The sequence below is a fragment of the Podarcis bocagei genome (genome assembly GCF_964188305.1).
Source record: "Podarcis bocagei genome assembly, chromosome: 5".
Classification (NCBI taxonomy): Eukaryota; Metazoa; Chordata; class Lepidosauria; order Squamata; family Lacertidae; genus Podarcis; species Podarcis bocagei.
In genome coordinates, this window is record NC_138129.1 from 95,912,752 (window position 1) to 95,925,471 (window position 12,720).

At 50.9% G+C, this 12,720-nt stretch overlaps 1 protein-coding gene and 1 long non-coding RNA gene across 2 annotated transcripts in view; one reads left to right on the plus strand and one right to left on the minus strand.

Moving 5' to 3' along the window:
* QSOX1 (quiescin sulfhydryl oxidase 1) overlaps nt 1–12,720 on the minus strand; it is a 92,641-nt gene that overhangs the window by 59,291 nt on the left and 20,630 nt on the right. The window contains exon 2 of the mRNA XM_081194378.1: nt 2,171–2,271. Within this exon, the coding sequence (XP_081050504.1) occupies nt 2,171–2,271 (101 nt within the window). The remainder of the gene's footprint in view (nt 1–2,170; nt 2,272–12,720) is intronic.
* LOC308587194 overlaps nt 1–12,720 on the plus strand; it is a 196,957-nt gene that overhangs the window by 47,057 nt on the left and 137,180 nt on the right. The gene's annotated exons all lie outside the window — the stretch shown is intronic.

A 12,720-nucleotide genomic window follows, 5' to 3' on the forward strand; every position in this document is an offset into this window, starting at 1 on the left:
AGGGGAGCCGCAGTCAGCAGATGCGTTCGCGTCGGAACTGCAGGAAGTCCACGATCAGCTGCGGCGCCACCTGGAGCTGGCTAAACACGCATACAAGGTACAAGCGGACAAACACAGAAGGGTTGGCGAAGAGCTCCACGTGGGAGACTGGGTCTGGTTAGCAGCCCACGCAGTGCCGGCCAGGTCGTTGGCCAAGAAGAAACTAGGGCATAAACAACTGGGGCCCTACCAAGTCGAAGAGCAGGTCAACCCGGTGGCTTTCAGGCTGGCGCTTCCGGAGGGTTCCAGAATGCATCCGGTGTTCCACAGATCGGTGCTCACTCCCTACAAGGCACCGCACAGGTTCCAGGAACCCGGAACGGCGCCGAGTCCGCTCAGAGAAGGAACGGGGCACGCGGGAGTGGCACAGGAGGAGCGCATCAACGAAGTCACGGAGATTTTGGACTCCAGATGGGGGGAAGAGGGAGTAGAATACTTTCTCGCCAGGGAGGGCACCCCGGCCAGTGCGAACAGCTGGGTGCCGGGCTACGCTTTGGACGAACCTCTGCTCAAAGACGAGTTTCATGCCCTCTTCCCACATAGACCTATGCCAGCAGACTTTTTCGACGACTGGCTTTTCACGCCCACGCTTTCGGACAGCACGTTCAGGGGGTTCGACTCGGACGAGGAACCAACACGAGACGTCCGTTCCCCGGAGGGGTCACCCTCGGGATCTGTCTCAGAACCCTCGTATTGGTGGGACGATAGGCCGGAGGAGCAGTTCCGCAGGAAGTGGCTGGACTGTTCCGGCCGAGCAACGCCGCCTGGAGGAAGTGCGGGAGAGACGGACATGGACATTTTCGGGGACGACCCGGGTTTCGAGCACGGCGGCACAGAGATGGAAGAGGAGGTGACTGTCGTCAACGAGAGCAGAGAGGAAGACCCGGAAGAGTTCCGATGGAGGCCTGCCACGGGAAGCGACCGATATCCGACGTTCGTCCCTTTGCAACAGCAGCCCCCAGCTCCAGCACCGGAAGGAGGGGAGGGGGGACTGGGGGGCTTCGAGGGGGGGATGGATGTCAGGGGTTTAGGTGCAGAGGCACGGGCAAGGGAGGAAACAGAGAGCGAAGGGGAGGAGACAGAGGAAAGGATGAGTGATGACGACGACCCGAGATCTCCCAGTCTTTCCAGTGAATCAGAGGATTCACAGAAAGGAGCACCAGTGGCCAGGGCAAGGGGGGAGTCTAGGGAGGCACCCCAGGAAGATAGAGCCAGAGGAGACTCAGGGGGGAGCAGCTGGAAATCGGGACCAGCGTCACCGCCAGGAAGCAGGGAAGAGGAAAGGAGCCAGGGGGGAAGCGCTGGCAGCTCACCACAGGAGGGAGGGCAGGAGTCAGGAGTGGCCACACCTCCATCAGGGAGCGAAGAAACGGTTAAGAGGAAAGTGGAAGGTTGGGCGCGCGCGCCAAGTTCAAATGCAGAGGAAGGCGGCGCAGTGAGCAGCCCCGAAAGGGAACCAGGTCCTAAAGCCCGGCGCAAGGAGGCAGAAGGGTCCGGGTCAGCGTCAGAAGAATCCCGGAAGGAAGAAGCCCCGGGGGGTAGAGGGACCCAGAGGAGGACAGTCAGGAGGAAAAGGTGGAGCAAGGCTAGGATATTAAGTTGGTGCGCACGGGGCGGAGACTCAGACGGAGCCTCGCCGATCTAGCTAGTAGACGTAGAGTTGCAGACAGCAGCGTGAGAATGGAAACTGTAATTCAATAAAGACTTTTACTTAATGACCGCTGGCTAGCGTGATCCTCTGTGAGCTAGGATCTGGAAGCAGCTCTGACAGTATGTAACCCAAGGTAACACTGTATTTACATTGTATTTGTGGTGTTCTTTTGTGTTTTGTTATGCTACTGTTATTTATTGTTTGTAAGTCAATTTGAGAAAGCAGCATAGAACTATGATCAATCAAATCTCTCCGTTTAACCAGGCAAACCAGATTTTCCTGCTTTGCCTTCTGAACAAAGGCCTGGTTTTACAGAAAGGGCCCCCTCCTTCAGTTTAGGGGCTCCTACTCTCCTGCTTCCCTTCTGCAAAGGCACAGGGCATTCGGCATCAATCCTAACACAATAGGAGGATCCAGCTGAACTAGCTGCAGCGCCGCCACCCTTGAACTTGCCCTCACCTACCCCGAAGGCAACTTTACCTTCAGTGTTGGGTAGCCGGTGATCCCGAAATCCGAGCAGATTTTCTGGTTGCTCGCCTCAGCACAGTCTAGGACCCCCAGAGTCACAGCAGGTCTCCAATCTGGAGGGGGAATAAGATACAGACAGCAGAATAAAAATTATTATTTTAGATAGATAGATAGATAGATAGATAGATAGATAGATAGATAGATGATAGATAGATAGATAGATAGATAGATAGATAGATAGATAGATGATAGATAGATAGATAGATGATAGATAGATAGATAGATGATAGATAGATAGATAGATAGATGATAGATAGATAGATAGATGATAGATAGATAGATAGATAGATAGATCAGTGTTTCCCAACCTTTTTTGGGCAAAGGCACACTTGTTTCATGAAAAAAATCTCGAGGCACACCACCATTACAGCCCCGTGACGTCAGCGCGCAGCGTCACGCCGGGAGGGACATGAATTGCTAGCAAATTACATAATCACCTCCTTGAGGGCTGGCTCATCTTCTCCGAAGGCAGAACCCCATTAATTAACAGCACAGACTCACACCATAGCCAAGACGAGGGGGGAAAACCTCAGTCATGCACAGTCATGCGCATGTGGGGGCTAAATGAGGACGAAGACCGGGCAGAGAGCAGGGTTCAAATCACCCCACCTGGCCAGGACAATCCCTGGGTGCTCCCTTGGGCCACTCGCCTGACCCACCTCGCGGGGCTGTTGTTGCGAGGATAACACGGGGAGAACCACGCGTGCCCCCGGGAGCTCCTTGGAGGAGAAAGCGGGCGATGAATGCAATGCACGAAATATATGAGAGGCGACCAGGTTTTGCAGGTGAGGGGCCCCTGCCAGCCTCCGCTTCCAACACCCGGCGCAAGGACGCCGAAGTTTCCCCCCGGGCTCGGCTCGGGGAGCAGCGCTGCTCCCCCCCGGCTCCCCTTCGCCCTCCCGGCTCTCTCTGCCGCCCACTGGGGACCCCCCTCACCTGCCAAGTCCAGAGCGCCGGTGGAAGTTGCATGCATGCATGCAGGGCGCCGCGTTGCCATTGCATTGCACTGCACTCCATGCAACGCCTGCACGCATGCATTGCCTTGCACGCCCGCCAAGGGGTCTCCCCGCGGTCCGATGCGTCCCCTCCGGCGCGGATGCAGCATTGCAAAAATAACCCCCCCCCCGACGCAGCCCTACCTGGGGGGCAGCCTCCGCCGCCGCTCCGCCTCCGCGGGGATCCCCGGGCTCCATCCTGCCGCCCGATCTCCGCGGGGGCGCAGGCAGGCTGCGCGGGGTCTGCGCGGAAGAGCCCCTGCCCGCCCAGCCGCCGCCGCTGTGCTCATTCCATGGCCGGGAGAAGAGCGCTTCAAACAAAACGCCCGGCCCGCCAGGCCACGCTGGGAAACGTAGTTCGCGCACCCCGCGCGGGCGCAGAGCCCAAGGGCGAGGGGACTACGGATCCCGGCAGCCCCCGCGCCGGGGACGGAGGGGGAGAGGCCGGGTGCAGGGATGGAGGGACGGGTGGGCGAGCGAGTGAGTGGCAGCCGCCAAGCCTTGGCCGAGAGCCAGGAAGGGCCTCCCCGGAGGAGGAGGAGGAGGAGGAGGGAGGCGCAGAGCGGGAGGGAGGGAGGGAACCCCAGGGGTCATCTAGTGACGGCGCCCCAATCGAAAATTTGACTTAAAAAAATAATAATCTTTCGAATTTTTTAATTTTTCCCGCGGCACACCAGGCAACATCTCGCGGCACACTAGTGTGCCGCGGAACAGTGGTTGGGAAACACTGAGATAGATAGATGATAGATAGATAGATAGATAGATAGATAGATAGATAGATAGAGATAGATAGATAGATAGATAGATAGATAGATAGATAGATAGATAGATAGATAGAGACAGGTGATAGATACAGTGGTACCTCCGGTTACATACGCTTCAGGTTACAGACGCTTCAGGTTACAGACGCTTCAGGTTACAGACTTCGCTAACCCAGAAATAGTACCTCGGGTTAAGATTAGATAGATGATAGATAGATAAATGATAGATAGATAGATAGATATAGATGATAGATAGATGAGAGATAGATGTGTGTGTGTGTGTGTGTGAGAGAGAGAGATAGATATGATAGATAGATAGATAGAGATAGATAGATAGATAGATGATAGATAGATAGATAGATAGATAGATGATAGATAGATAGATAGATAGATAGATAGATAGATAGATAGATAGATAGATAGATGATAGATAGATAGAGATGATAGAGACAGACAGATGGCGTTATTTCCTTTCCACTCTATTAAGACAGTGGTTTTCAGCCAGTGTGCTGTTGCACCCTAGGGTGCCTTGAATGATGGTCAGGGGTGCCATGGGCAACACTTGCCTCCATCCCTCTTTTCCCCCCTTCCTCGCATCTTGTGCCTCTCCCTCCCAAGGCTTGCACAGCTGTTTGTTGCAGCAGCCCTGGCTACAGGCTCGGCAGGTGAATGGTGCCTCTGGGGCTGGCCAGGGGGTGCTTCCCAGGCCCCTGTGGGGCAGTGTGTGGAGGCACCTCTCTTTGGGGTGGAGGGGGGGCAGCTCAGGGGTGCCAGCAGCCGCTGTCCCAAGGAGAGGGGAGGGGAGAGGAGGCTGAGGGAACACCCTACAAAGGAAGGTGTTCAAGAAAGGGTGAGAGGCTGCCAGCTCTGCAGGCAAGGGGTGACATAACTGGGCACCTGAGCCCCACAGGGGTGCCGCAGAAAGAATGTCGTTGGTCAAGGGAGCCGTGGACTCAAAAAGGTTGAAAACCTGTGTGTTAAGGAATACACCTGCTCATTCTTCTACAGTACAGAAAAATTACCGGAACAAAGTTGACTAGTATTATCTTCCATGTGGTTTTTAGCTTATGACAGAGACTGGCTGAGCCTTGAGAGGCAAAGAGTTGGATAGGAAGAAAGATCATGGGAACAAAAGGTAGGAAGAGAAGCAGGAACAGAAGTGAAGAGGAGGAGGGGCCCTGCAGGCCAACCAAGGTGAAGGTTGAAAGAGGAGTAAGGAGAAGGATGAAATCAAAGAGGAGGAGGAGACCACGACCTGGGAGATGACTGGAGAGCTTTTAATGGCCGGAAAGGCTGAAGTTCACATACAGACTATACAACTCTATATATTTATTTGAGTTTGTCACTCTCCATGAACAGACGTGTGTGTGGCAATTTAATAAGGAGTTGTGTAAGATGGGATCAACTTATTCATAAAGTTGGTCAAGAACCCCATTCTAATGCATAGAAAAGGTTCAAACCATCAAAGACCACATTTTAGGAAGTACCAACAACCCAGAAAATCCATGATGAAGGGCAACGGAAATACAGTACTGCCTCGCAAGACGAAAAGAATCCGTTCTGTGATTCTCTTCGTCTAGCGGTTTTTTCGTCTTGCGAAGCAAGCCCATTGAAGGATTAGCGGATTAGCGCTATTAGCGGCTTTTAGCGGCTTATCTGCTGATTGGATCAGCTGATAAGCGGCTTAGCGGCTTAGAAAAAGGGGGGGAGGAAAAACCCAGCAGGAACTCGCAAGACATTTTCGTCTTGGGAAGCAAGCCCATAGGAAATTCGTTTTGCGAAGCACCTCCAAAACGGAAAACTCTTTTGTCTAGCGAGTTTTCCGTCTTGCGAGGCATTCGTCTTGCGGGGCACCACTGTACACTTTTTGAAAAGAACAAAAGTCTGTGGGGATTGGAAGTTTGTTGGCTTCTGCCAACAAATGGGTCCCTCCCATTTTCTTATTTATTTCTTACTTATTTATTTCTTATCATAGCAGCATATGTAATTATAACACAAAATGAATAAGATTCTTAATCATAACTGAACAACAAAACCATGATCTCTAAATAACCACTTAACAATAAGGTTACTAACCAAACGCTTACCCAGAAGATATGCTTTAATCTTCCTACCGGCAGTGATCCCATGTTAAAATAATTCTAAAGCGGCATTCTCATAAGGTCCTTGATCTACCTCATAAGAAATGATATATATTCCATAACGCTCCTTCACAAATATTAGCACATCATAAATCCATAAATCTTATTCGGCTCAAAACCGTATCTCTTACTATAATCAATACCCTTCTGCTGTTTTGCCAAGAAATTGTCTTCTTTCTCGATCTGTTAGAAAATATGTTAATTTGGACATTACTGCAGGAATTATTTGACCTGGATTTTCATGAGGTTTCACTGTCCCCATATCTTATACTTGCAAGAGGCTTGAAGAAGGACAGCATGAAATACAGTGGTGCTTATATATGCACTTAGCACTTCAAAAAATCCTAAAGTATCAGGATTTGGGCCTGACAGAGGAAGAATATTGGTCCAGACAGACAGTTGGCTTGACCCAGGCAAGGCTCCTTTCATGTGTTACTAAAATGTTAGACTAAGGCCAGGGAAACCTGGATTCAAGTTGCAGCTTGGACCATGAAGTCCAGTGGGCAACCTCGGACCAGTCATAATCTGCCTACCTTACAGGGATGTTGTAAGAATAAAACCATAGGAGCGACATGTGCCATATTGCATCTACAAGGAATACCCTGGTCCAGAAGAGCTGACTCTGAGCTGGTTCCTCAGGCACAGACTGAACTGCTTCCCCCCCCCAACCCCACAAGTTTCCCCAACATCTTGCTTGCTTCTGGGCCTCCAGTCTTGACCCTGCCATCTTTAGTCTCATTCCATTACAGTGGTACCTCGGGTTAAGTACTTAATTCGTTCTGGAGGTCCGTCCTTAACCTGAAACTGCTCTTAACTTGAAGCACCACTCTAGCTAATGGGGCCTCCCGCTGCCGCCGCAATGCGAAAACACGATTTCTGTGCTCATCCTGAAGCAAAGTTCTTAACCGAGGTACTATTCCTGGGTTAGCGGAGTCTGTAACCTGAAGCGTCTGCAGCCTGAAGCGTCTGTAACCCGAGGTACCACTGTATTCCCTCGACATCAGTCAAAACGTTGTGTTGAGCAAATTTAAGGAACTCAAATTCAGACTCAGGACATGTTACTACAAGGAACAGCAGAAGGTGTTAACCAAGAGAGCTATTTCCAGACGGCACATTGCAAACCTTCTGCATCAGGAGACACTCTCAGTCGCCACCCTTAGCAGGGAGTCACAACAGCAGCCCAAATCCCAGCTGCTCCACCCTAGGCTTTTGGTCCCAACTGCCTTGGAGATTAAGGAAGCCCTTGTTAAAATTCCCATTCCTTGCCACGCCTTACTCTTGTTTCATGGGAGTGGCAAAGCTGCTCGCCCATCCACATGCTTGATCCGTGGCCAAACTACATAGCCCCGACTACCTTGAAGACAGAGGCTGCACGTGGACCCACAAGGCCGGAGGTCAAATCCCAGCTCAGGCACAGATTTACTGGAATTGCTTTGCTGAACTCATCGGAACTTGGCCTCAGTTACCACACCCATCGCCTCTCAAGCCTTTCTAAGCCTGGGGTTGGGTCAGGCAAAGAATTATAGACACCAAGAGACAATTGGACTGCTCAAGGTGCCCCGAGTATAAAATTGGAAAAATCGAGATATATACCGTATTTTTCGCTCTATAGGACGCACCTTTTCCTCTCCAAAAATGAAGGGGAAATGTATGTGCGTCCTATGGAGTGAATGCAGGCTCCCTGGCTTCAGCGATAGCAACGCGAAGCCTCCAAAGCGCAGAGGGAGCGCTCCCAGCCACTCTGGGTGGCTTCCAACCAAATATTAAAATACAGTAATACATCAAACATCAAAAGCTTCCCTAAACAGGGCTGCCTTCAGATGTCTTCTAAAAGTTTGGTAGTTGTTCTCTTTGACATCTGGTGGGAGAACGTTCCACAGAGCGGGCGCCACTACCGAGAAGGCCTTCTGCCTGGTTCCCTGTAGCTTGGCCTCTCGCAGTGAGGGAACCGCCAGAAGGCCCTCGGTGCTGGGCCTCAGCGTCTGAGCAGAATGATGGGGGTGGAGACGCTCCTTCAGGTATACTGGACCAAGGCCATTTAGGGCTTTAAAGGTCAGCACCAACACTTTGAATTGTGCTCAGAAACGTACAGAAGTACAGCCTGGCCACAGAGGACGAGGAGGAGGAACTAACTCGGCATGTGGCCCAACTAAAGGCAGCAGAAGGTCTCAAACCCTTGACCTCAGGCAGGAACTCTACCCCTTTTCCAACAGCAAAGCTCTAGAGGGACTGAGAGGAACTGCAGAGAGGGATTGACCACACCCAGTCAAGGAAGTCTCCATTCACCAATGGAGCAGGGTCAAGCAACACCACTAATTCTACCAGGTCAGACTTGTTTGCTACTCTGAGAAGCAGGAGCTTCTCCTTGTAGCACCTCTGATGTGCGTATTTTACTTCTGCCAGCTTTGACAGGAGCAGGGCCAGCTACTGTGCAGGATCCAACCCAGCCAACTGGGTCAGTCGCCTGTGGGGCGAGCCAAGGCAGGATGCTCCGCGGGGCCTCCAGGGAGTCTGCCTGCCTCCTTCCACTCGGCCGCCCTTCAGCTGAGGAGGAGGCGGTGGGCGTACCGTTTGGGGCAGCGTGGAGCCTGCGGGAGCCCAAGCCACCACATTACTCCCAGGAGAGACGCGTGGCTCGGGCGTGCTGCAGGCCCCACGGCGAGTGCCGCCCGGCATTTTGTCACCCCCCTCAGTGGTGACACACGGGGCGACCCGCCCCTGACCCAACCTGGCCAGCTAAACCAGGTGAAGGCAGCCGATGGATCTCAAACCCTCAGTGAGTTAGGGACACCCATCTCAAGATGGCGGGCACCTGGCTTGAGAGCAGTACATGTGAAAAGGATCTAGGAGTCTTGGTTGACCACAAACTTGACATGAGCCAACAGTGTGACGCGGCAGCTAACAAAGCCAATGCAATTCTGGGCTGCATCAATAGGAGTATAGCATCTAGATCAAGGGAAGTAATAGTGCCACTGTATTCTGCTCTGGTCAGACCTCACCTGGAGTACTGTGTCCAGTTCTGGGCACCACAGTTCAAGAAGGACACTGACAAACTGGAATGTGTCCAGAGGAGGGCAACCAAAATGGTCAAAGGCCTGGAAACGATGCCTTATGAGGAACGGCTAAGGGAGCTGGGCATGTTTAGCCTGGAGAAGAGGAGGTTAAGGGGTGATATGATAGCCATGTTCAAATATATAAAAGGATGTCACATAGAGGAGGGAGAAAGGTTGTTTTCTGCTGCTCCAGAGAAGCGGACACGGAGCAATGGATCCAAACTACAAGAAAGAAGATTCCACCTAAACATTAGGAAGAACTTCCTGACAGTAAGAGCTGTTCGACAGTGGAATTTGCTGCCAAGGAGTGTGGTGGAGTCTCCTTCTTTGGAGGTCTTTAAGCAGAGGCTTGACAACCATATGTCAGGAGTGCTCTGATGGTGTTTCCTGCTTGGCAGGCGGTTGGACCCGTTGGCCCTTGTGGTCTCTTCCAACTCTATGATTCTATGATTCTATGACTTCCCATAGTTCTGGTGGTTGAGCGGACAAGGCCAATGGCGGGTCCAATGGTCAAAAAGTTGGTTTCTGCATGTGCTGTAGAGGGAAGTGAGGGGCAGATGGGGCTTGTCCTCCTGGGAAAGGATCCCATCTAGGAGAAGGAAAACTCTGGTCCTAAACCTCCACTGCCTTGTGGAGAAGAGAAGGTTAAGCAGTAAACTCTACACAATTCTGGAATGGCATCCCTAAGATGGTTAGATTGTGCCTTGTACGCTTGCAGCCAAGCTAGTGCTTTTCCTTTGGACCACAGCCACAGGACCTCCATACACACTGACCTAGGGAGTGCCCTAGGGAGGTCACTTCAGTGCGGCCATGCAGCAATTTGACTTCACCCCTGAAGGCACACTCCTCGGCCCAGTATACCTGAAGGAGCGTCTCCACCCCCATCGTTCAGCCCAGACACTGAGGTCCAGCGCCGAGGGCCTTCTGGAGGTTCCCTCACTGTGAGAATCCAAGTTGCAGGGAACCAGGCAGAGGGCCTTCTCGGTAGTGGCGCCCGCCCTGTGGAACGCCCTCCCACCAGATGCCAAATAGATAAACAACTACCTGACATTCAGAAGACATCTGAAGGCAGCCCTGTTCAGGGAAGTTTTTAATGTGTGACATGTTAATGTATTTTTAATCTTTGTTGGAAGCCGCCCAGAGTGGCTGGGGAAACCCAGCCAGATGGGCAGGGTGCAAATAAATTATTATTATTATTATTATTATTATTATTATTATTATTATTATTATCTCTCAAGACAGGTGGATGCCAACAATAACTTAGACAGCCTCGGTGTCCACAATAAACATACACGGAAGAACGGTGTTTGTTCCCCAGGTGCTTACAATCCAAATTTTGACAAGGGGATGAGAGAAACATCCAGGAGAGCAGTAGAAGGCAAGAGTGGCAGAACACCAAGACCACAGAGAAGCAAGGGAGATTGCAGCGTCCACTGTGAGTCATTTTGCTTCGCTTCTGTTCCCTCAGATTCCATGCAGAATACAAGCTGTCCTTCCCACAGATGACGAGAGCTGTAGCCTGGGACTAAGAACATGCCAATTATCACTTCCTACGGGAGATGCATTTGCGTTTCCATCTCTGCCACTGACTCAGCAAGATGTTGGGCAACTCTCTTGATCTCCATTTCCTCATTTAACCTAATAGGGGTAATCATAATGACCTGATGCCGGTAAAAAAGGACTTTGAAACATACCACAGACGTGCGCCATTCTGAACACAACACATTACTCAGCCTTCCCCGAATCGTCCCCAACTTGAGGGGTTCCCAGAGATTGTTAGCTTACCAAGGCAGTTCCTGATGGACAACGCAAGAACGAGGAAAGCGAGAGGAAAGGCAAAGCATCAGCGTGGTACTGGAAAAGATAAATTGTAGGAAAGTGGCACAAAATGCCAAATGTGCTTTTGTGAAGTCCTTCAGGGCCACAAAGATAATTTACCTAATAAGGCAACATCTCTTTAAAAAGAAACAAACCCAGAAGTTTTGTCCCAGCTTCCCCCTTGAAGCAAGACCTGCACATTTTATACTCTGCAGCTGTGGAAATTAGGTGGGCCCAATTGGGGTGGGGGGTGGATGGCAGGGGGATGTGGGGGTGCACAGGCAATCGGAAGCTTTATTAACGCTGGGGAAATTCCAAAAAAGCTGTCGAGTCCAGATGAGCCAACTGAAATAGGTGCATGCAACATTGTCCCCTACAATTGGAAGGCAAAATGAAGCCCCTGGATTGGACAGGCTGGGTATTTGTCAATTTAGGAAGACTGAGAGGATGCTTAATCACAAAGCTCTTATATGCAGTAAAGGTAAAGGGGTAAAGGGACCCCTGACCATTAGGTCCAGTCGTGGCCGACTCTGGGGTTGCGGTGCTCATCTTGCTTTATTGGCTGAGGGAGCCGGCGTACAGCTTCCGGGTCATGTGGCCAGCATGACTAAGCCACTTCTGGCGAACCAGAGCAGCACACGGAAACGCCGTTTACCTTCCCACCAGAGCGGTACCTATTTATCTACTTGCACTTTGACATGCTTTCGAACTGCTAGGTTGGCAGGAGCAGGGGAGCTCACCCCGTTGTGGGGATTCGAACTGCCAACCTTCTGATCAGCAAGTCCTAGGCTCTGTGGTTTAACCCACAGCACCACCCGCGTCCCTTCTTATGAGCAGAGTACACAATAAAATTATTGATAAAGCAGATTTTTAATCCCCCAAAACTGAAAAATGCACACACCTAAGATAATTATCAATAAAAACATAGATAATACTTTAAAAGCGAACATAAATAACTAAATTTTATGGCTGTGTAGTCTTGCTGAAATGAAAAAGGTTTCTTGCAAGCAAACAAGGCAGCGAGGGTGCCTCTGCCTTGTGTCAACAGCTGACGCCACACTGAAAGATCAGCTCCTAGAAAATGGGAAACATTATGAAGAGTAAATAATAGGAGCACAGCCTCCTAACCTTGTCTAGGCAAGGCAGTATACGTATTCTGCAACACCAGCCGCAATCTGCACTACAGACTGAAAGCAATGTCATGCCCCTTTAACCAGGGGTGCCTTTCGCCAAGGGATCCTGGAAACTGTGGTTTGTTTAAGGGTGCTGAGAGTTTTGAGGAGACCTCAACTCCCCTCACAGAGCTACCATTTCCAGAGTTCCATGGGGTGTTAAATCACTCTGCAAACTGTAGCTCAGGGAGGTGAATCCAGGTCTCCTAATAACTCTCAGCACCCTGAAAAAACTACAGTTCCCATTATTCCTTGGGGGAGGCCACAAGTGTTCAAAGTGGTATGGCATCCTTCAAACCTTAAGTGTAGATGGAGCCCCCAGTCTCTTAGCACCTCAAGTCCAGCTCCAGCTCCAACTGAGCTAGGAGATTCTGGGCTGGAGAACAAACACTACAGATCAGCCCGCTCACACCAGAGACGTTTGGCAGTAGGCACACTCTGAGTAAACTCTGACTTTTAAAGTCACTTTTAAAGTCATTTCTCCATGAAATGCACAGATGAGAGAGAGAAACTTGAGAGACGCAACTCCCCTCTTCTCCTACAATATCACTTGAAAACTAAT